The sequence below is a fragment of the Lithobates pipiens genome, unplaced genomic scaffold (assembly GCF_037356315.1).
Source record: "Lithobates pipiens isolate NorthernLeopardFrog02 unplaced genomic scaffold, aLitPip1_a1.2 Scaffold_16, whole genome shotgun sequence".
NCBI lineage: Eukaryota > Metazoa > Chordata > Amphibia > Anura > Ranidae > Lithobates > Lithobates pipiens.
In genome coordinates, this window is record NW_027507748.1 from 307002718 (window position 1) to 307025480 (window position 22763).

General features: G+C 46.9%; 1 protein-coding gene across 6 annotated transcripts in view; it reads right to left on the minus strand.

Moving 5' to 3' along the window:
* The window catches only part of TRIM33 (tripartite motif containing 33), a 252287-nt gene that overhangs the window by 109266 nt on the left and 120258 nt on the right, over window positions 1–22763 (minus strand). For all 6 annotated transcript variants that reach the window (XM_077481589.1, XM_077481585.1, XM_077481587.1 and 3 more), the window contains exon 6: window positions 2423–2537. In XM_077481589.1, coding sequence (XP_077337715.1) covers window positions 2423–2537 — 115 coding nt within the window. The remainder of the gene's footprint in view (window positions 1–2422; window positions 2538–22763) is intronic.

Consider the following 22763-nt stretch of genomic DNA (forward strand, 5'->3'; position numbering starts at 1 on the left):
CATCTGAGAAGATAAAGAGCCTCATCCACAAATACCACAAAAAAGACTTCAAGTTGTCATTGATGTTAAAGGGGGCAATACACGGCATTAAGAACTGGGTTATGTAAACTTTTGATCAGGGTCATTTGGGTAGTTTCCGTTGTCATGATTTAAAAAGTGTAAACAGTGATTTATAATAAATAGCTTCAGCCAAACACTAACCATAAATGAAAGAAAGGTTTGTGTGTTATTCTCTGAAAAATGACCAAGAAATCAAATTCTGCCAGGGTATGTAAAAGTATGAGCCCAACTGTAAACATGCATGCTTCGGATCAAAACTAGGTAAATGGGCTGCCTGTAATATATATTTTTTTAATCAGATCTTTAAGAAATTTCTTACAATTTAGAGAAAAAAAAAAAAAAATAAAACTTGCCATGCACCTTACAGATTATACAATCCTTTTTACTGAAAGTGGAGTTCCACTCGTTTGTAAGTTTATTAAAAGTCAACAGCCGGGTACGCACTGCGCAAGTCGAGCTGCATTCTTAGGGACTAGGCAATCTTCTGGGTCCTGTGACATGTCCCAGAAGATTGCAGAGAGGGAGGAGGAGGGAAGTCGCCATCAGGGGGATGGAGGAGTCACCTAGACGGCAAGGCAATGAGAGCAGGAAGTGAAAACTAGGTACCCACTTCTCCCAAAAAAATGACATGCCAAATGTGGCTTGTAAAGGTGCAACGAGTGCTTAAAGCGGAGTTCCACCCAAAAGTGGAACTTCCACTTTAAGACTTTTTACTAGAACACCAATAATTGCATTCTTCATATTTAAAAAAATATCAGGTAGGCCAATATATTCAATTTATAAACTGCACCTTAATGGTTCAAATGCATAGCCATCTCATATCAGCGATTCGGGCAAACCTACTTGCGCAAACATATTGGAGTCTAGCAATCGAGACCGTTAACACCTGAGCGTATTGTTCTCAGGCAGAACGTTGCGTGATTTTGTACAGGTCAAATGGTCTACAAAAGAATGGAAAAAACGCCTGTAATCTGCCAAAAAAGAAGCCCCTGTACTTTGGACGGGCATTTTGCTTTAGGTGACAGAACGCTCAGATGTGAAAAGGGGCCATTGATATGAATGAGATTGGTCCTTTGTTGGACGTTTATAGAGCCGAGACTCCGAGCAGAAAACGCCCAAAAACATCTAGGTGTGAACAGAGCCTAAGATGGAGAGAAGTTTAGTCTTTAAGTGGTTAAACTTCCTTCCTTTACAGACTGACATTCATTTAATTAATCTAAAAGGATGAAGTGTTGCAATGTTTGCAACACTTCGTCCTTTTAGATCAATGAAATAAACGTCTGTCTATAAAGGAGGGAAGTTTAACCACGTAAAGACTAAACTTTTTCTGACACTTGTTTAAAGAGGAAGTAAACCCTTCCAAACAACTTGGACCTACAGGTAAGCCTAGATTAAGGCTTACCTGTAGGTCCAAGCAATATCTCCTAAACCTATATGGTTTAGGAGATATTTGCCCGAAAATGGGCACCGCTGTCTACGGCGCATGCGCCGTAGACAGCGGCGCACAGGCGCACTAAATGCGGCAAATCCATGAATGGATTTGCCTAATTTGTCGACTCACGTGCGCATGCGCGGGAGTGACGTCATCGCGGCTTCGCCGAGTGGCAGCGGCGGAGCTGCGAGACGCGACTCCCGTGCGCATGCGCGGGAGTGACGTCATCACGGCTTCGCCGCTGTGATTCGTCGGAGCTGCGAGACGCCACCAGCAACATGGATGCGGCGGACTACAGGGATCAGCAGCGACTTCGCTGGCTCCTGTGTCAGGTAAGTGACACATAATGAGCTACTATGCGATGCATAGTAGTCCATTATGCTTTACCTTTGCAGGGAAAAAAAAGAGGAAGTAAACCCATCAGGGTTTACTTCCTCTTTAAAATCAGTATTTTTTGGCTAGAAAATTACTTGGAACCCAAAAACATTACTTTTTTTTTTTTTTTTTTTTTTAGAGGAGACCCTAGAGAATAAAATTGCGGTTGTTGCAAGATTTTAGGTCGCACTGAAAAAACACTTTAATGAATATAAAAAACAAAAAAAAAAAACAAAAAAAAAAAAAAAAAAAACTAAAACCGTAAAGTTTGCCCTTTTTTGTATAATGTGAAAGAAGTTTCGCCGCAAGAATCCGTGATCTTTATTCTAAGCAAACAGAAAAATTGTGATTCTCGTTTTGGCCAGAATCATGCAGCTCTACCTACATGTAATGACATTTAAAAAAAAGCCATCATTTAATTTGTTTTCACTACTACAATCTATATTATAATATAATAAAGCTATAACAGCATTGCTAATCATTTATGGTTATCAAAGTTGACTAATACTTTATCAGACAAAAGTGAAAAGGCCAAAAAATAAACCTTTATCCTACCTCCAACTGTTGCAGAAGAGATTTACCCTTTTTATTAATTTCATTTATTAAGGTAAAGATAGCCACTTTAATTTCCTGCTCCACTCGTTTATTAGTTTCATTCACTTCTTTTATCCTGTCAAACACAAGGAAAATATAGAAAGTATTTTAAAAAGGTAACTGGTGCAGAAATGTTTATTGAAATAAAATGTTAAAAAAGGGTACAAGCTAAGGCAGTCCTAGAATGTATGCAAAAAGACAAAAGGAAACTCGTATGCCATCATTAAAAAAAAATACTGTATATTTTCATGTATTGTATTTTAATGTGTTTTAAAAATGCTACCGCTTCATCTAGAATGCATTTTAAAACAAAGCACACCTTCCATAGGAATGACTGAAAACTGTATGTAACCCCATGCATGATAGGTGTTGATGTTGATTTGTGTGCTTGAATACAGTTCCATTAATCCTTACATTAACACTGAATGCAGTTCCATCAATCCTTACATATACACACATAAGCTTATTAAAAGCAGTTTCAGCCAAAAGTAGAATTTCAGCTGTAAGCACTCCTCACCCCTTTACATGCCACATGTCTTTTGGGGGGGGGGGGGGGGGGTGCCTAGTTTTGAGTGGGACTTTCTGTCCCACTTCCAACTTCAGGCCACCTAGGCAACTCCTCCTCTGCCCCTAGGCGGCCCCTCCCTCCCAGCAATCTTCTGGGACACATGTCACAGGTCCAAGATAGCCTGTCCACTCAGAGCGCAGCTTGACTCGCGCATGCACATTGCCGGGAAGACACAAACTGTCACAACCGGGGGACCACAGTTTCTATAGTGGCGACGGGGAGAGGAGCAAAGCTTCGGGCAGCTGCATCACTGGACCGCGGGACAGGCGAGTATTAAAATTCAGCAGCTACATTTTTTTTTAACTGCTGATTTTTAACACTAAAAAAGCCTGGAACTCTGCTTTAAGTAGATCACAACTGTACCAATAAGGCGTTTAATAAAGTCAGTGTGAAAAAGGCCTGAACCACCATCTCCATGCTCTCCCTTGTCAGAACGGGGATCTGCCTTGTTTACATAGGTAGAGCCCCGTTCTGCCACTCTGAAGCGATCGCGAGTGGCCGGACAACAGGTCCACAAGACACGTGCATCGGCTCCTCTGTGCAGCGGTCATGCACCCATGCTATCTATTGCACATTAGATATAGATATAGTTTGTAGGTTCTGCGTGATGTTCAAGCAAAAAAAATTTTTACACGTAGGATAGAAATACCAGTATTGGCCCGGTAGGGAAGTAGTTGTAAACCCTAAATATAAAACAATTTCCACCCCCCAAAAAAAACTGCAAGACAAAGGCATAATGAGCTAGTATGCATAGCATACTAGCTCATTATGACTTAGCCAAGATCGAAGCCCTCATTCACCACTCCGGTGGCCGACATCTCTCCCGGGCTACTTCTGTGCATCACGGTTTTGGTGCTGTGATTGGCAGGAGCTGCAATGACATCACTCAAGCAATGACGTACGTGCCGTTGCTTCAGTTTGCTTAACTGCGCATGTGCCGATGATGCTGGCACATGCAAATACAGGGATATCTCCTAAACCGTACAGGTTTAGGAGATATCCAGTGTAGCTACAGGTAAGCCTAATTATAGCTTTGCCTGTAGTAAAAAGTGGTTGTAAAGGGTTTACAACCACTCTCGGAAGTTGAAAACCATACCTACTGGCTGGATCACAAGCTGCATATAAACAGGCAAAAAAAAAAAAAAAACACAAATACAGCCACACAGCCCTAATGGCAAGCTGCAATATAAGATATGTTTTTGGGTTTAATATCGTCTTAATCCAAATAAACTGCCATTTTAAGTCCCATATATAATAATGTTTCACAACTCTGCAATTGCCACTTTTGATGGGCGGTAGAGATGCACAATTGTTAAAAAAAAAAATCTAGATTCAACCCCCCTTACAATCTTAGGCCTCATGCACACGAGACGCAGATGAAACCTCTGTTAAAAAAAAGCTGAAACGCGCGTTTTGCCGCGTTTGCATGCCGCGTTTAGACGCGTTTATAAAGATAACATCATGTAGACCCTCCCCAAGCTCTCAAAGCATTTTTTTTAACTATTTCTGCTATTTTGATCAGAGTGAGCAGCAGCAGCATAGAGAGCAGTTGTACACTTGCATTTGCCGTGTCACTTGCCACGGCACCTGCCACAAGTTGTGGATTGTCCACTTGCCACAAGTTGGGGATTGTCCACTTGCCACGTCACCTGCCACAAATTGTGGATTGCCCACTTGCCACGTCACTTGCCACATCACCTGCCACGTCACTTGCCACGAGATGTGGATTGTCCACTTTCCACGTCATCTGCCATGCCACCTGCCACAAGCTGTGGATTGTCCACTTGCCACATCACCAGCCACATCACCTGCCACAAGTTGTGGATTGTCCACTTGCCACGTCACCTGCCACAAGTTGTGGATTGTTCACTTGCCACGTCACCTGCCACGTCACCTGCCACAAGTTGTGGATTGTCCACTTGCCACAAGCTGTGGATTGTCCACTTGCCACATCACTTGCCACGTCACCCGCCACGTCACTTGCCACATCACCTGCCACAAGTTTTGGATTGTCCACTTGCCACGTCAGCTGCCACGTCACTTGCCACGAAATGTGGATTGTCCACTTTCCACGTCATCTGCCATGCCACCTGCCACAAGCTGTGGATTGTCCACTTGCCACGTCACCAGCCACATCACCTGCCACAAGTTGTGGATTGTCCACTTGCCACATCACCTGCCACGTCACTTGCCACATCACCTGCCACAAGTTGTGGATTGTCTACTTGCCGCGTCACTTGCCACATCACCTGCCACGTCACTTGCCACAAGTTGTGGATTGTCCACTTGCCACATCACCTGCCACAAGTTGTGGATTGCCCACTTGCCACGTCACTTGCCACATCACCTGCCACGTCACTTGCCACGAGATGTGGATTGTCCACTTGCCACGTCACCTGCCACGTCACCTGCCACGTCACTTGCCACAAGATGTGGATTGTCCACTTGTCACATCATCTGCCACATCACTTGCCACATCACCTGCCACGTCACCTGCCACAAGTTGTGGATTGTCCACTTGCCACGTCACTTGCCACATCACCTGCCACGTCACTTGCCACAAGATGTGGATTGTCCACTTTCCACGTCACCTGCCATGCCATCTGCCACAAGTTGTGGATTGTCCACTTACCACGTCACCAGCCATCACCTACCACAAGTTGTGGATTGTCCACTTGCCACACCACTTTCCACGTCACCTGCCACAAGTTTTGGATTGTCCACTTGCCACGTCAGCTGCCACGTCACTTGCCACGAAATGTGGATTGTCCACTTTCCACGTCATCTGCCATGCCACCTGCCACAAGCTGTGGATTGTCCACTTGCCACGTCACCAGCCACATCACCTGCCACAAGTTGTGGATTGTCCACTTGCCACTTGACTTGCCACATCACCTGCCACGTCACTTGCCACATCACCTGCCACAAGTTGTGGATTGTCTACTTGCCGCGTCACTTGCCACATCACCTGCCACGTCACTTGCCACAAGTTGTGGATTGTTCACTTGCCACGTCACATGCCACGTCACCTGCCACAAGTTGTGGATTGTTCACTTGCCACAAGCTGTGGATTGTCCACTTGCCACATCACTTGCCACGTCACCTGCCACAAGTTTTGGATTGTCCACTTGCCACGTCACTTGCCACGTCAGCTGCCACGTCACTTGCCACATCACCTGCCACATCACCTGCCACATCACCTGCCACGTTACCTGCCACAAGTTGTGGATTGTCCACTTGCCACATCACCTGCCACGTCACTTGCCACGAGATGTGGATTGTCCACTTGCCATGTCACTTGCCACGTCACCTGCCACGTCACTTGCCACAAGATGTGGATTGTCCACTTGTCACATCACCTGCCACATCACTTGCCACATCAACTGCCACGTCACCTGCCACAAGTTGTGGATTGTCCACTTGCCACGTCACTTGCCACATCACCTGCCACGTCACTTGCCACAAGATGTGGATTGTCCACTTTCCACGTCATCTGCCATGCCACCTGCCACAAGCTGTGGATTGTCCACTTGCCATGTCACTTGCCACGTCACCTGCCACGTCACTTGCCACAAGATGTGGATTGTCCACTTGTCACATCACCTGCCACATCACTTGCCACATCAACTGCCACGTCACCTGCCACAAGTTGTGGATTGTCCACTTGCCACGTCACTTGCCACATCACCTGCCACGTCACTTGCCACAAGATGTGGATTGTCCACTTTCCACGTCATCTGCCATGCCACCTGCCACAAGCTGTGGATTGTCCACTTGCCACGTGACTTGCCACATCACCTGCCACGTCACTTGCCACGTCACCTGCCACAAGTTGTGGATTGTCCACTTGCCACGTCACCTGCCACAAGCTGTGGATTGTCCACTTGCCACGTCACCTGCCACAAGCTGTGGATTGTCCACTTGCCACATCACTTGCCACATCACCTGTCACGTCACTTGCCACGTCACCTGCCACAAGTTTTGGATTGTCCACTTGCCACGTCACTTGCCACATCACTTGCCACATCACCTGCCACAAGTTGTGGATTGTCCACTTGCCACGTCACTTGCCACAAGCTGTGGATTGTCCACTTGCCACATCACTTGCCACGTCACCTGCCACGTCACTTGCCACGTCACCTGCCACAAGTTTTGGATTGTCCACTTGCCACGTCACTTGCCACGTCACTTGCCACATCACCTGCCACAAGTTGTGGATTGCCCACTTGCCACGTCACTTGCCACGTCACTTGCCACATCACCTGCCACAAGTTGTGGATTGCCCACTTGCCACGTCACTTGCCACGTCACTTGCCACAAGATGTGGATTGTCCACTTGTCACATCACTTGCCACAAGTTGTGGATTGTCCACTTGCCACGTCACTTGCCACATCACCTGCCACGTCACTTGCCACAAGATGTGGATTGTCCACTTTCCACGTCACCTGCCATGCCATCTGCCACAAGTTGTGGATTGTCCACTTACCACGTCACCAGCCACATCACCTGCCACAAGTTGTGGAATGTCCACTTGCCACGTCCCCTGCCACGTCCCCTGCCACGTCACCTGCCACAAGTGGATTGTCCACTTGCCACATCACTTGCCCCATCACCTGCCACAAGTTGTGGATTGTCCACTTGCCACGTCACCTGCCACAAGTGGATTGTCCACTTGCCAAGTCCCCTGCCACAAGTGGATTGTCCACTTGCCACACCACTTTCCACGTCACCTGCCACAAGATGTGGATTGTCCACTTGCCACGTCACCAGCCACATCACCTGCCACAAGTTGTGGAATGTCCACTTGCCACGTCCCCTGCCACGTCACCTGCCACAAGTGGATTGTCCACTTGCCACATCACTTGCCCCATCACCTGCCACAAGTTGTGGATTGTCCACTTGCCACGTCACCTGACAAGTTGTGGATTGTCCACTCGCCACGTCACTTGCCACATCACCTGCCACAAGTTGTGGATTGCCCACTTGCCACGTCACTTGCCACGTCACTTGCCACATCACCTGCCACAAGTTGTGGATTGCCCACTTGCCACGTCACTTGCCACGTCACTTGCCACAAGATGTGGATTGTCCACTTGTCACATCACTTGCCACAAGTTGTGGATTGTCCACTTGCCACGTCACTTGCCACATCACCTGCCACATCACCTGCCACAAGTGGATTGTCCACTTGCCACGTCCCCTGCCACAAGTGGATTGTCCACTTGCCACGTCACCTGCCACAAGTTATGGATTGTCCACTTGCCACGTCACATGCCAGTCACCTGCCACAAGTTGTTGATTTTCCACTTGCCACGTCACCTGCCAAGTCACTTGCCGCGTCACCTGCCAGGTCACTTGCCGCGTCACCTGCCACAAGTTGTGGATTGTCCACTTTCCACGTCACTTGCCACTTCACCTGCCACGTCACTTGCCACAAGTTGTGGATTGTCCACTTGCCACATCACTTGCCACCTGCCATGTCACTTGCCACAAGTTGTGGATTGTCCACTTACCACGTCACTTGCCACAAGTTGTGGATTGTCCACTTGCAATTGCAATTGTTTAAAATATTTTTCTAATGGTTTTTCATCATTTCCAATCATTTTTGAGATTTTTAATGTAAAAAAAAAAGGTCACCTTTAAAAACGCATATAAACGCAAACGCGGCTAAACGCGGGTGCCGCGTTTAGCGTCTGAAACGCAGAAATTTTTGTTTCTGAACGCATTTTTTTGCTTCTGGAAAAACTAGATTAAACGCAACTGCATATAAACGGAAAAAAACGAGACTGTGTGCATGGACACATAGGATAACATTGAATGAGTTCAGGTGCAGTTGAAAAAACTGTCCAACTGCATCTGAACGCGCGTTTAACTGCGTCTCGTGTGCATGAGGCCTTAACCGTGCATTTCCTCGATTCAATTTTATAACAAGTGCAGAGCTGTTCTCTACTAATTCAGCTGTCAAAAAAAAAAAAAGCCAGCAAATGTTAAACAACATTGTCAGGGCTGGGAGATAACTATAAACAAAGTATCATTTGGTCTTTTTAGATCAAAAGTGATGAACTTTGGTCTGTAAATGTCAGTTTAACCACTTAACGACCAGCACACGCCGATGTACGTCCTATTTTTGAAGAGGGATCTCTCGGTAACGGCAGCAGCTGCTGCCACAACCGAGATATCCATCTCTTCAGGCGCTGGTCGTCTGTACGATAACGGTGGTCTCCGCGGTGGATTCGCCGCGAGATCACCGCTATCGGCGGCGGGAGTGGTGCCACCCCCCTCCCACACCTTCCGCCGCTTACTGGAGCCGTCGGTAGCAGCGAAGGCGATCGGGTCCTTTTCCTTGCTGAGTATGGAGACGAGTGAGGCTAAGATGGCCCCCACTCGTCTCTATACCATAGGAGGGCGGAAGCGACGTCAAAACATCACTTCTGCCCATACCTCTTAAAAGTATTTTTTTTTTTATTTAATTTTTTTCATTTTTTTTTTTTGCATTTTAGTCCAAATATGAGATCTGAGGATTTTTGACCCCAGATCTAATATTTAAGAGGACCTGTCATGCTTTTTTCTATTACAAGGGATGTTTACATTCCTTGTAATAGGAATAAAAAGTGATCAATTTTTTTTTTTAAAACAGTGTAAAATAAATAAAATCAATTAAAATAAATAAAATCAATTAAAATAAATAAGGAAAAAAAAAAAGGTTTTTAAAAACACCCCATCACGACGAGCTTGCACACAGAAGCGAGCGCATACGTGAGTAGCACCCGCATATGAAAACGGTGGTCAAACCACACGTGAGGTATCGCCGCGATCGGTAGATCGAGAGCAATAGTTCTAGGTCTACACCTCCTCTGTAAAGCAAAAAATGCAACCTGTAGAATTTTTTAAATGTCGCTTATGGAGATTGAGGCTAAAAGTTTGACGCCATGCCACGAGCAGGCGCAATTTTGAAGCGTGACATGTTGGGTATCAATTTACACCATTATCTTTCATAATATAAAAAAAAAATAAATAAAAAAAAAAAAAAATGTATTTTACTGTTGTCTTATTTTTTTTATTCAAAAAAGTGAATTTTCTCCTAAAAAAAAAGTGCGCTTGCAAGACCGTTGCGCAAATACGGTGTGAAAAAAAGTATTTCAATGACCGACATTTTATTCGCTAGGGTGTTAGAAAAAAAATAATATAAAATGTTTGGGGGTTCTAAGCAATTTTCTAGCAAAAAAAAAAACAGTTTTAAACATGTAAACACCAAATCTGAAAAAGAGGCCTGGTCCAAGACCAAATCTTTTTCTGACACTTGTTGCTTACAAGTTAAAATCAGTATTTAGTGCTAGAAAATTACTTCTAACCTTCAAATTTATATATATATATATATATATATATATATATATATATATATATATATATATATATATATATAATTTTTTTTTTTTTTTTTAAACAGACACCGTGGCGAATAAAAAAATTGTATTTTTCCGTCGTACTTGCCTATAAAATCCTTGTCTTTATCATACATCATGGGACATAGGCTAATACTCATTACCTACTGAGTTATACCACATCTCTAGGTGAATGATGGACAATGGTAGACAGTCTTAGACAGGAAGTTTCCCCTATACAACGCCTCCCATACAGGAAGTACTTCAGTTTTGTAGCAAGCACCGAATCCTCAAAAAAAGGGGAGTGATCTCTGTGTTCCATGATGTACTCAAGGAGGGGAAAAAATAAAAAATAAAAAAAAAGACGGCACAGTGGTGTAGTGGTTAGCACTCTCACCTAGCAGTAAGAAGGGTCGCTGGTTCGAATCCCAACCACGACTCTACCTGCCTGGAGTTTGCATGTTCTCCCTGTGCCTGCATGGGTTTCCTCCGGGTACTCCAGTTTCCTCCCACAAACCAAAGACATGCAGGTAGGTTCATTGGCTTCTGTCCAAAATTGGCCCTAGTATATGAATGGGGACCTTAGATTGTGGGCTCCTTGAGGGTAAGGACCAATGTGAGTGTGTAATATACAGGGATAGGGACAATTTTAGACACTCAGGTTGAACTGGATGGACTGGTGTCTTTATTCAACCTTACTAACTATGAAACTATGACTTTATAAGCAAGTATAAACTAAAAAAAATCCTATTTACTTTTTCATACATCATGGGACACAGAGTTAGGCTAATATTCATTACCTACTGGGATGGCCCAGAGCAATAGCCTTAAGGGGGGGGGGAGACACCCTGCCAAACAATAGCCATCAGACCTTATATGGCAGCTGGCAGTACACTCAGGCAGAAAGCCAAATCCTCAGCTGCTCAAACATCTTTTTGATAACATTTTGTGACCATATGCATTGAAGACTGGGTAGCAGCCAGTGTTAATTTTGGCATCTGATTTCGATTTTGTTTGTCTTAGGACTAAAATGGCATTTAGTTTTGGTCCCATTTTAGTTGAGTAAAATCTCAAGTACTTGTTAGCCTAATATAATAATTTTAGACAACTAAAATTGAATGTGCACAGTACACCCCCCCCCCCCCCCCCCCACATTCCCAGGAGACCTCAGCATACACCAAAGTTAAGAATAAATCACTGCCAGCCCTTTCTCATACAGATTCTCCTGTGTCACTCTCACTGTAAATCAAAGTCTCTGATTTTACCTCATAGCTTCGTTCTTGCATGGAACTGGTCACATGGCTGCTCTCCTCTGAAGATTCATGGATGGTCATGTGACCGCTCCCCTCCAATCTAAAACAAAACTCTGAAGAGGAGGAGAGCAGCCAACAAAAACAAAGCTATTGAGGCTAGAAGCTTCCGCTTACAATGAGCTACACAGGAGGAAGAGCAGTATAGGAGAAGGGGCTGGCAAAGATTTTTTTCCTAATGATAATTAGGAAGCTGGCCTTGTCTGTTTTTTCAATGGCCTCTTGCTTCTCACTCTCTGGTGCATAGTTTTATTCAGGGGGTAACACGGATCAATCCCCCTGTGAGGACACCTCTAAATCCTTGGGATTTGAATTTAGTCCTATCGGCCTTATAGAATGAGCCTTTTGAGACTTTATGGGAAAATCCCTTGGTTCTTTTGACAAGGAAAATAATCTTTTTGGTTGCCATTTCTTCTGCTAGAAGAGTATCGGAACTAACGGCTCTGTCTTGTAAAGAGCCATATTTGATCATGCATAAGGATAAGGTGGTTTTGTGTCCTCATGCTGAATTCCTACCAAAAGTGGTGACAGGTTTTCATTTAAACCAGGATGATATTCTACCTTCTCCCCAGAGCCTCAATCTAGGGAAGAGAAGGCACTACATTCCCTTGATGTAGTTAGAGCGATCAGAGTCTATTTAAAGGCGACCACTCAGGTTTGCAAAAAATATTTTTTGTTGGTTCTGCTAGCAGGTCCAAAAAGGCGACAGGAAGCACAAAATCTACTATTTCCAAATGGATTTGTCAAGTGAATTATCAAGCTTATGGTCCAAGGAAGAAAATTCCTCCTTTTCATGTTAAAGCGCACTCTACCAGGGCAGTTAGTGCCTCTTGGGCTGTGCATCATCAGGCCTCTATGGCTCAGATCTGCAAGGCCGCAACTTGGTCTTCAGTTCATACATTTACCACATTCTATCAAATCGATGTTAAAGGTCATGAGGATATTGCCTTTGGGCATAGTGTACTGCAGGCTGCGGTATGAGTCCTCTAGCCTCTTTTGCCCTACTCTTTGTTGTGTCTCACTCCCTTCAGTTGCCATCGCTATGGTACATCCCACATCCTAACTACTATGGCTCTGCGTCCCCTGATGTATGAAAACAGGATTTTTAAAACCGCTTACCTGTAAAAATCCTTTTCTTTCATGTACATCAGGGGACACAGAGGTCCCTCCCTGCTTTGGTGTACACTTGTATTGCTGACGCCGTTAGCCCAGCCCCCCCGCCGATTATGGCCCCACCCCAGTATTTTTAAAAGGGGTTTTCCCGCGCGAGCGTGGACTATAGGCGCCTAGCATACAGCTGATATGGCGGGGGGGGTAAAAACACAGCTGAAGGGCCACATTTTATATATACATTTTTTTTTTTTTTAAGTGAAACTCGGGCTTACAACCCCTCCCCCCACAGGGAAATTCCAACATAGGGGGGCTACAGCTGGGGAGACCAGTCCCCCCTCTTGCTTACCAGAGGATCTGCTGTTTTGGCCAGAGGAGGAAGTAATGGCTCCTGACACAGCGCTATTTCCCAGCATAAGGCAGTGAGTGCTCAACAAAGTCCCCAATGGTGACACATAGGCATGACAACATTATATACTTCTAGATATTCATAAGAAAAATTCAAAGATATTTCTTAGAAAACTCCACTTACCTTACCCGCTGCAGGGTTTTCGGAGATAAACTCTATCTTCACCCTTCACGGTGGGTGCCAAAACCTTTAGGAGCAGGGGAACCTAGAGGTAACCCACAATCCTGGACCTGCAACAGCACCCTGCCAGTGAAAACTATGGCCTTACTACCAAAAAGTACTGGATCCCAGGGTCCAGCTCTCTAAAAATAAGCATTTGCAGGCAAACCCTTGTTTCTTCGGATACGAAGCCCGGGTACCATTCCTTAGGCCCAAAAAAGGACACTCTGAACAGATCCGGTCAGCATGGCTAGCCCCAGCAAGGATTGCTCCAGTGGAGCTCAGCACAGCACCTTTACTCGTGACCAACACCTTAGACATTGGCGAACAAAAACTGAGGTACTCCCAGTAGTGAGAAGGGTTATATAGGGAGTGCACTTCTGCTCTTAGGGAGTGCCAGTGTCCATCACCTAAAGGTGGCCTATTAACCCACATAGTAACTACTATGGCTCTGTGTCCCCTGATGTATGAAAAGAAATGTGCTGTACTTTTAGTTTAGGTCACTGTAAAAAAGCCTCTGACGAAAATTATGAAGAAAACATTTTCATTGTAAGGCTGCTACCAGTGTCAGTTTAGTCAAACGTGAGCCACAGATACCTGATAGTGAAAAGCACAGGAGGTTCCTACACCTGGTAGAGTGAGCGCTCGCCCTAAAGGGAGGAGCTTTACGTTTCAGATCATAGGCCTAAAGGACCAATTGACGGACCCAATTAGCAATGGAAGCCTTGGAAGCTGTCTGCCCCTTCTTGGGTAATTTTGGTAAAACAAAAATGGAGTCTGATCCTCGGATCTCTGCAGATCTAGACAAATAAACCTCGACTGCCCAGACAACAACCAAGGAATGCAGTGGTCTCTCTTCCGCTGAACCAGGCTGAGAGAAAAAAGGCAAAATAATGTCCCGATTTAAATGATAGGCTGACACCACTTTTGACAAAAAGGATGGAACAGGTCGTAACACGACCCCGTCATGGTGAAGGATCAAGTATCGTTCCCTGCACAAAAGGGTCACCAACTCAGACACCCTTCTAGGCGAGGTGATGGTTATCAGGAAGGCTAGCTTGCGTGACAGCAAGTCTAACGGAATTTCCTTGAGAGGCTCAAATGTTTGTTTCTGTAACACGGACAGCACCAAGGATGTATAGGTGACCTAATGGGGGTAGAAAACTAGTTGCCTCCTGCATAAAAAGGTTGGGACCAGCCAATGGGAGGTTAAAGGCCTTTGGAAGAATACTAACAGGGTCAAAATCTGACCTCTGATTGTACTCCAAGCTAATCTGATTTCCAAAGCAGACTGTAGAAAAGAGAATTCACCCAATCACGAATTTCCAATGATGCCATTTTCTGGCTTCACACCAAGCAATACAAGTCTTCCAGACCTTACGATAGATCTTCCTAGTGACAGCTTTTCTAGCAGTCACTAGGGTAGATACCATGGTCCTTCAACACCCTGTCTATAGTCAGTCTCACAATCTTCGGGAACCAGGGCCAGGCTGGTACCACCCGAATGACTGGAACACCCTCTCTACCTGAATCCTGCGCAACAAATGAGGAAGGAGAGGGATTGGGGGGGTGGGGGTACCAGGGAGTACTGTCTCCATGGAACTACTGGAGCATCTGCTCCGATTGCCAGAGGATCCCTTGTTCGGGACACAAACTGCTGTTGCATGTTGTTGAATCTGGAATGCAAATAGGTTGACCTATGGCCATCCTCAAAGCTGGTAAATTCGTGGAACACCCCTAGGTTTAGGGACCATACGCCTGGGCAGATCTTCTGGTGGCTGAGATCATCTGCCTTCCAGTTCTCTACTCCCAGGATATGGACTGCTGATAGAAAATCGGCACATGTCCCTCAGCCCAGGCTAGTATGTGGGTCACCTCCTTCAGAGCTGAACGACTCCTGGTACTGCCTTGGTTGTTTATATAGGCCACTGCAGTGTCATTGTCAGACTGAACCCGGATAGGGCAGTTCTGAAGCTCCACCATCCAGGAATGTAGGGCCAGACGTACTGCCCGTAACTCCAGGACGTGGATGGGCAGGATCAGTTCTGTCCGTGACCATGTCCCCTGAGCTGTGGGCCTCTCTAGGGCCAGTCTCTCAGGCTAAGGAGTGGCATCTGTGGTCAATACTTTACAAGTTACCAGGAAGAAGGATCTTCCCATTCGCAGGTTCTGATCGTGCAAACACCAGCTTGCGCTTAAGCGTGCCTGAGGAGCTAAGAATTGGATAATCCAGGGCTTGTCCTCTCCTGTTCCAAGCCAACAAGATGTCTTCTTGTATAGGCCTGGAATGGAACTGGGCAAAGGACACTGCCTCGAAGGAGGACACCATCCTTCCAAGAAGACTCATACAGAGCCGAATGGAGGATTGTCTGGTGCCCCTTATCTGATGCACCTGATCCTTTACAGGTGGCAAAAATACCCTTGCATGGACCGTATCTAGGATCAGACCTAAATACTTCAGACTTTGAGCTGGTCTCAAAGCCGACTCTTGGGTATTTATGATCCAGCCTAAGCTTTCCAAATACCACACTCTGCAGGTTATTCTCTGTTCTAGAGCCTGTAGTGAGTGATCTCTGGGGGAAGTAGTCCATATACTCAAGCACAAAGAAACCTCAAGCCGTAAAAGTTCCAGCACTGGCGCCAATGCCTTTGTGAATCTCTGGGGAGCTTTGGCAAGCCCGAAGAGTAGAGCCACAAAACTAAAAATGACTTTCCGCTAGTGCAAATCGCAGGAAACTGATGAGGTTGAAAGATAGGCAAGTGTAAAGACGCGCCCTTTATATCGATGGAGGCTAGAAAGTCTCCCATCTGCAGCAAGGCTACAACTGAGGACAGACTCCATCCGAAAGGACTGGATTAGTAGAAAATGGGCCTTGTGTCCCTGTGTTTTTTGAACCGTTAACAGGGTTTTTATAAAACCCTGCGCCCTTTCGGATACAGGAACCTGTACAATCACTCGTTTATGCACTAAATGATGTAGTTACTGGAATAGGATTTTTTTTGTACGCACCGTAAAATCCTTTTGTCTGTAATTCACCGACAGCTCCTCTTAGCCATTGGGTTGTTATGCCCACCACTAGGAGAATACTAGGCATTACTTGTTGTTAGGTAACACTCAGAACTTTCCAATTCCACCCAGGGGGCAGTCCCTTGGGCAACAATCCTCCAGCCTGCCATGCAGTCATCAGTACGTCAACAAGCAGTATAACGTAAAGAGAAAAAGGAGGGGCGGGAGCTGTTTCGGTCAGTGAATTAGAGAAAAGGATTTTACGGTGAGTACAAAAAATCCTATTTTCTCTTATATTCACCGACCGGCAGAGCTCCTCCCTTAGCCATTGGGACGTCCCCAAGCAGTGCCAAACGATGGGAAGAAAAACAGCATAGAAAACTTCATCCACCATGGCAAATGGGAACTAGTGAAACTTTACCCACAAAAAAAACATGCGTGGAGAAATCCACCACAAAACCAGGGTACCCTCAACAGGTGTGACTACCCACAACCACACCAAAACTGCGGAATGTAATGCAACAGTGCATTAATTTAACAGTACTGTGTTTTTATCCAGGAAAAAAAATATATTGCATATTCAATTGCAACTATACGGCTGCCTGCAAAACTTTGCGGCCAAAACAGGCATCAGCCGATGCACTGACGTCTACCTTGTAGAACTTTGTAAACGCGTGGACAGACGACCAGGTCGCCGCTTTACACAACTGAGTGACAGACGCTTGGTGACGAAAGGCCCAAGACGTTCTGATTGCCCTTGTGGAGTGGGCCATGACCAGAAAGGGGGGCACCTGTCCCTTCAAGGCGTGGGCTTGCACTACAATCTGTCTGATCCTCCTGGAAATGGTGGCCGACGAGACAGTCATGCGTTTCTTTGAACCAGCCACCGAAACAAACAGTGAGTGACTTCCGAAAGGGAGCAGTGGCAGACAAATACACCTTCAGAGGCCAAGCCACATCCAAAGCGTGAAGGGCCACTTCCTTAGGGTGTTTCGGCTTAGGACAAAGATGGTAAAACAATGTCCTCATTGATATGAAAAGCCAAGATCACTTTCGGCAGAAAAGACGGTTGCGGGCACACCACCTTATCCTTGTGAATAAGTCAACAAGGGAATCTCAAATTTCAAATGGCGGTTTTTGAAGCACCGATAACACCAGTTTCAGATGCCACAGGGTAACGGTGGATGCACCGGAGGGACTACATGTCGTACTCCCTGAACAAAAAGGTACTCAACTAATGAGTGACAACAGGGGTCACTGGAAGAAGGAAAAAAAAAAAAAAAAAAAGACAGCCAGGGCTGATATTTGGCCCTTGAATGGTGCTTAACACCAATTTCTGGCCTACTCCTTGCTGAAGAAACACCAGGATCCTGAATATAGAAAAGGAACGTGGATGCCATCCTTTCTCCTCACACATGGAGATGTAAACCTTCCAGGTACGATGATATATCTTCTGAGAAGATTTGTGCCCTGAACATAGTTGGGATCACAAAGTCAGACAGACCCCGGTTCCTCAACACCTGTCTCTCAATAGCCATGCCGTTAAAGCCAGCGATGGTAAAGCAGGATGGAGAATCGGACCTCGAGACAGAAGGTCCTCTCATAACGGAAGTCGCCATGGGGCGTCTTCCACCAGTACCAAGGTCGCTGAGGGCAATCTGGGGCGATCAGAATCACAGGGATCCCCTCGACCCCCACTCTGGTGGTAGCAGTTTCAGTGGAGGAAAGGCGTAGATCAGCTGGTACTGACCCCACTGAGCGACCAGTGCGTCTGCCCACCGATCTCTTGTCCTGGACACGAATCTCGGCACCCTCCGATTGAGACGGGAGGCCAGAAGATCCACGTCTGGTGCGGTCCATCTCAGACACAGTAGCCTGAATACCTCCGGATGCAACGCCCATTCTCCTGGGTCCAGCATCTGGCGACTCAGATAGTCCACCTGCCAGCTCTCCACTCCCGGGATGTAAATGGACGACAGGGCAGGTTCGTGTCGCTCTGCCCACTGAAGTATGCGAGACACGTCCAGTGCGGCGGCTGAGCTTCTCGTTTCTCCTTGGCGATTGCTGTATGCCACAGCCGTGGCGTTGTCTGACTGGATCCTGATCGGACAACCCCTGTAGTCTAATCGACCATGTGGAGAGGCACAGCCTGATCGCTCTCAGCTCGAGCAGATTGATCGGCAACTTGGATTCATCCGCCGACCAGAGGCCCTGGGCCGACTGAACCCCCATCACTCCACCCCAGGCAGATAGGCTGGCGTCCGTTGAGATCACTGTCCACTTCAAATTTAGGAACGACTTCCTGGACTGAATCACCAGGGGGTTTCTCAGCCACCAGTTCAGGGAATCTGACTGGCTCACCTGGATCTGTCGATCCAGGGACAACTGAGATTTGTCCGACTTCGTTGCCGCAGCAACGCCAAAACTGGAGCCAATACCTTAGTAAAGACTCGGGGGGCTGATGCCAGACCAAAAGTAAGAGCCACAAACTGGTAGTGGGAATCCCAGACTGCAAAATCACAGAAACTTTTGATGCTGAAGGCATATAGGTATACCTTCATGCGGTAGCACTTTTGTTCACAGGCTTGTGGTTCCAGGGAGGTTTTTTGTCCTTTCGTGGTCGTCCTGTCGGGCTGGGGACGTTTAGCCGAAGCTCCGGGCGGACGAAAAAGCAGTTTGTGAGCAGAAAGAGAGGGCCCTTGCCTACAGCGTGGCTCCTTAGCCTTCCTGGCCTGTGGTAGTAGGGTACTCTTACCACCAGTGGCATTTTTAATAATGTCATCCAACGAAGCTCCGAAAAGCCGGTCACCAAGGAAGGGAAGATCTGTCAGGGCTTTTTTTGGATGCCTGGTCAGCAGACCAGCATTTTACCCAAATCAGGCACCTCAGCACCACTGCTGACACTGAAGCCCTGGATAACAGAGGAAGAGTATCCAGGGCCAAGTCAAAAACATACTTAAGGCCTTGCACTAGTTGGTCTGCTAGTTCCATGCAGACAGGAGAAGCCTGACGCTCTCCCAATTTGCGGTGCATCAGCTTTGCCCACTCAGTGTCTGCGACACAAGTGAGGATGCCAGTACTGGTCGCAAGGCGGACCCCACCACCGTAAACAAGGAACGAGCCACTGCCTTGGCCTTCCTGTCCGTGGGATCCTTAAATGCAGGAGTCCCCTGTACCAGGATCAGTCACTTTATTTAACCTGGACACTGGGGGGTCTGCAACCGGAGGAGCCGACCATTTCTTGAGAAGGCTCTCCTCAAAGGGGTAACGCACCGCCATGGATTTGGCGACGAAAAAGGTCCGCTGCGGGCGACCCCATTCCTTGTAAATGAACTTGTCAAAATCAGCCAGATATGGGAACACCTTAGGTGAACGTGCTGGCTTACGGAGCCCAAAAGGGACCGCTACATCAGCAGAGGGATCTGCTCGCTCCTGAATCTTCAGGGTATCACGCACAGCTGTGATAAATGCTCCAACAAGCGTTTTGTCAAGCACGGACCCGGACGGGGACTCATCCTCACTGTCCAAACGGTCCTGGTCATCTGACAAAACAGAGCAGGGGTCACCAGCCTCAGCAGGACCAGAGTCTGCATCAGAGCTCTCCCCAGAAGACTGGGAGGACAGGGGCCGCTTTTTTGCACCCTTTTTCCCACCTGCCGTCTCCATCTTGGCAACGAACTAATTGAGGATCGCCATCAGGGTGTCCAGGGGCACCGCACAGTCCGCAGGCAACCCGGTTGCAATTGTTGGATTTCAGGGGAAGAACACCAGTTTCTGAAGCCATGCTGACCCTACTCTGTCTGCCACCCGAAGGGGACTTAGGACAGTGACAGTCCTTTCTGCTGCTGGCTGAGGGGCTCTTTCCCGCAGGACTAGCCACCCTGAGGAGTTCTGCGCTATCCAGCAGGTAGTGCCTATAGTCTCTGTTGGCTCCCAGGTGCAGAGGAAACAATGCTGTGTCAGTGGAGGCAGCTGCAAATCACGCTGAAATCGCTCTGAAGTGTGCTCAGGCTTCAACAAAATGGCCACTCGGCATCCAGCACAAGGACATAAAACACAGGGAAAATGGCCGTCAGAGCACAGGAGGACATGCCGCCACTAGAGAACACTGAAAAACATGTTAAGGCTGCACAGACACACACAAACACAGCTCAGCAGCATCCCCAGGGGGCAGGGAGAGAAGAGAGGGAGGCGAGGGAGGCGAGGGAGGCGAGGGACCCCCCCCCCCCCCCAATTGACCTCCCAGGGAATGCCCAGCTGCTCAGCACCACGAGGCAGGGAGAGCTGTACTTACCAGTCCTGCAGAGCTGGGAGACATTCCATCACAGACCCACTCACTGATCAGTACAGGGTGGCTGTTGGTCCGGCACACTGATGCAGACATCAATAGTCTGGTCATGTGTGCGCCCCGGAGCCTAAAAGCTAACCGACCACCTCTGGAGCTAAGATTTCGTTGTGGCCTGCCTAGCGCGGAGCTGTGGCCTGCACGCGCTCGATGGCCAGACTGGGGAGACTACAAGGATAAGGGTATCCAGCCTGTCACCCAGCCGGCTGTTGATCGGAGATCACAGGATCAAGCATCTTGTGCAAAAAGTCACGCTTCTGCAGAAACAAAAAGCACAGACCGATGGGCCTGAGGGGTCCTAGGTCCTTCTTCACTAGGCAAAATAAAACTGATGACTGCATGGCAGGCTGGAGGGTTGTTGCCCAATGGACCACCCCCTGGGCAGAACTGGAAAGTTCTGAGTGTTACATAACAAGTAATGCCTAGTATTCTCCTAGCAGTGAGCATAACAACCCAATGGCTAAGAGGAGCTGTGTCGGTCGGTGAATATAAGAGAAATTAACTTTTTGGAGGATCCAAGGGAACGCTGGATCTTGGAAACCTCTATGGGGGGAACCCACCGTAACCCCAGCTTGTAACCGCGAGATATAGTCGTGACCCACTCATCCTGAGCCAGTGTTCTCCAAATGTCAGCAAACCTTCCCCACCCCCCCCCCTGATAAAGTGAGGACATCCCCTTAAAATGAGGGCCTGGTGCTGGGTTTAGCAGAGCTTTGGACAAAGGGCTTTTTCTGGCACTGGCCTTGCGGCTTGCCCCTGGCTCTCGCGCCCTGTTAGAACTGCCTTAGTGCTGACACCCCTGAAGAAGCAGTCCCTGAGATTTTTAACAGGGAAGCATGGTGCTTCTCTTTACAGGAAGCAGAGAGCTCTTCCCGTCAGAAATCTTTTGGCTATATTAGTCCAAATGATCCAACGTTCCCCATGAAAGGGGAAACCTGCCAATAACTTCTTACAAGGAAGCTCAGCTAACCAGTCCTTAAGCCACAAATGCACATATGTATAGACAAGAGAGCCAAACAAGAACCCTGCTGTATTGAATCTAATTTAAGGCATCAACAGCAAAACATAGCGCTTGAGGAATAATCTGTCCTATTTTCAGCAAGATCACCCTCTTGGTTAGAAATGTCAGGCAGTCTAACCTGATCCTTTACAGACTGGCAGATACCAATTTCTGCAGCAGCTGGCTGAATAGCCAAACTGGTCAAAGAAAAGGAAGCCTTTAATAATGACTCCAGTTTGTCAACAGGGTCTTTCAAGCCTTTTGCATTATCCTGATTATTCCCAATTAGCATACACCGCCTATTCCAACAGTGGGTGTCAGGGGAAAGCCTGTGCAGCCTTAAGAAGTCTCAGGGACCCCAAAGAGGACTAAGTGGCTCAGTAACCTCTGCAAGCGGCAACTTAAAGGCAGAACAAACCATCTTGGTAAGTCTGGATCAAAAGCCTCTGCAACTGAGAGGCAGACACTAACTGGATATCTTCTTGTCCAGATTGCTCAGAAGCAGACTCATCCGCCAGGTCCTTCACAGAATCCTGAGATTTTAGCTCTTCCTCAACCCATTCCTGCTCCAAACTAGGCGGCTCAGGGGAGGGGGATCTTGTGTCTTCTTTGCAAGGCCCGGGTACCATTCAAATGAATCCCATCAGTCAATTCCTTGCATTCATTTAAGAACCGTTTGTGGGACTAGATACCTGTAGCTCAGAGAGCGCAAACAAATGTGCCCATCCACCTTGGTAAAAACAAAACAAACAAACAAAATTAGGGATTTCCTGTATGGCAAGGGTTATATAGGGGATCACTTTCTAGCGAATACTTTATCTACCAGTGTCCAGTCACCTAGAAATGCGGTATAACCCATGATGTATGAAAAATAAATGGTGGGCGTTGCAATATTTTATGTCACACTGTATTTGTGCACACTTCAATAAAAAAAAAAAAAATAATAAGTTATCCCAATTTTTTTGTATAATGTAAATGAGGTTATGCTGTGAGAATTGTGATCTTTATGCT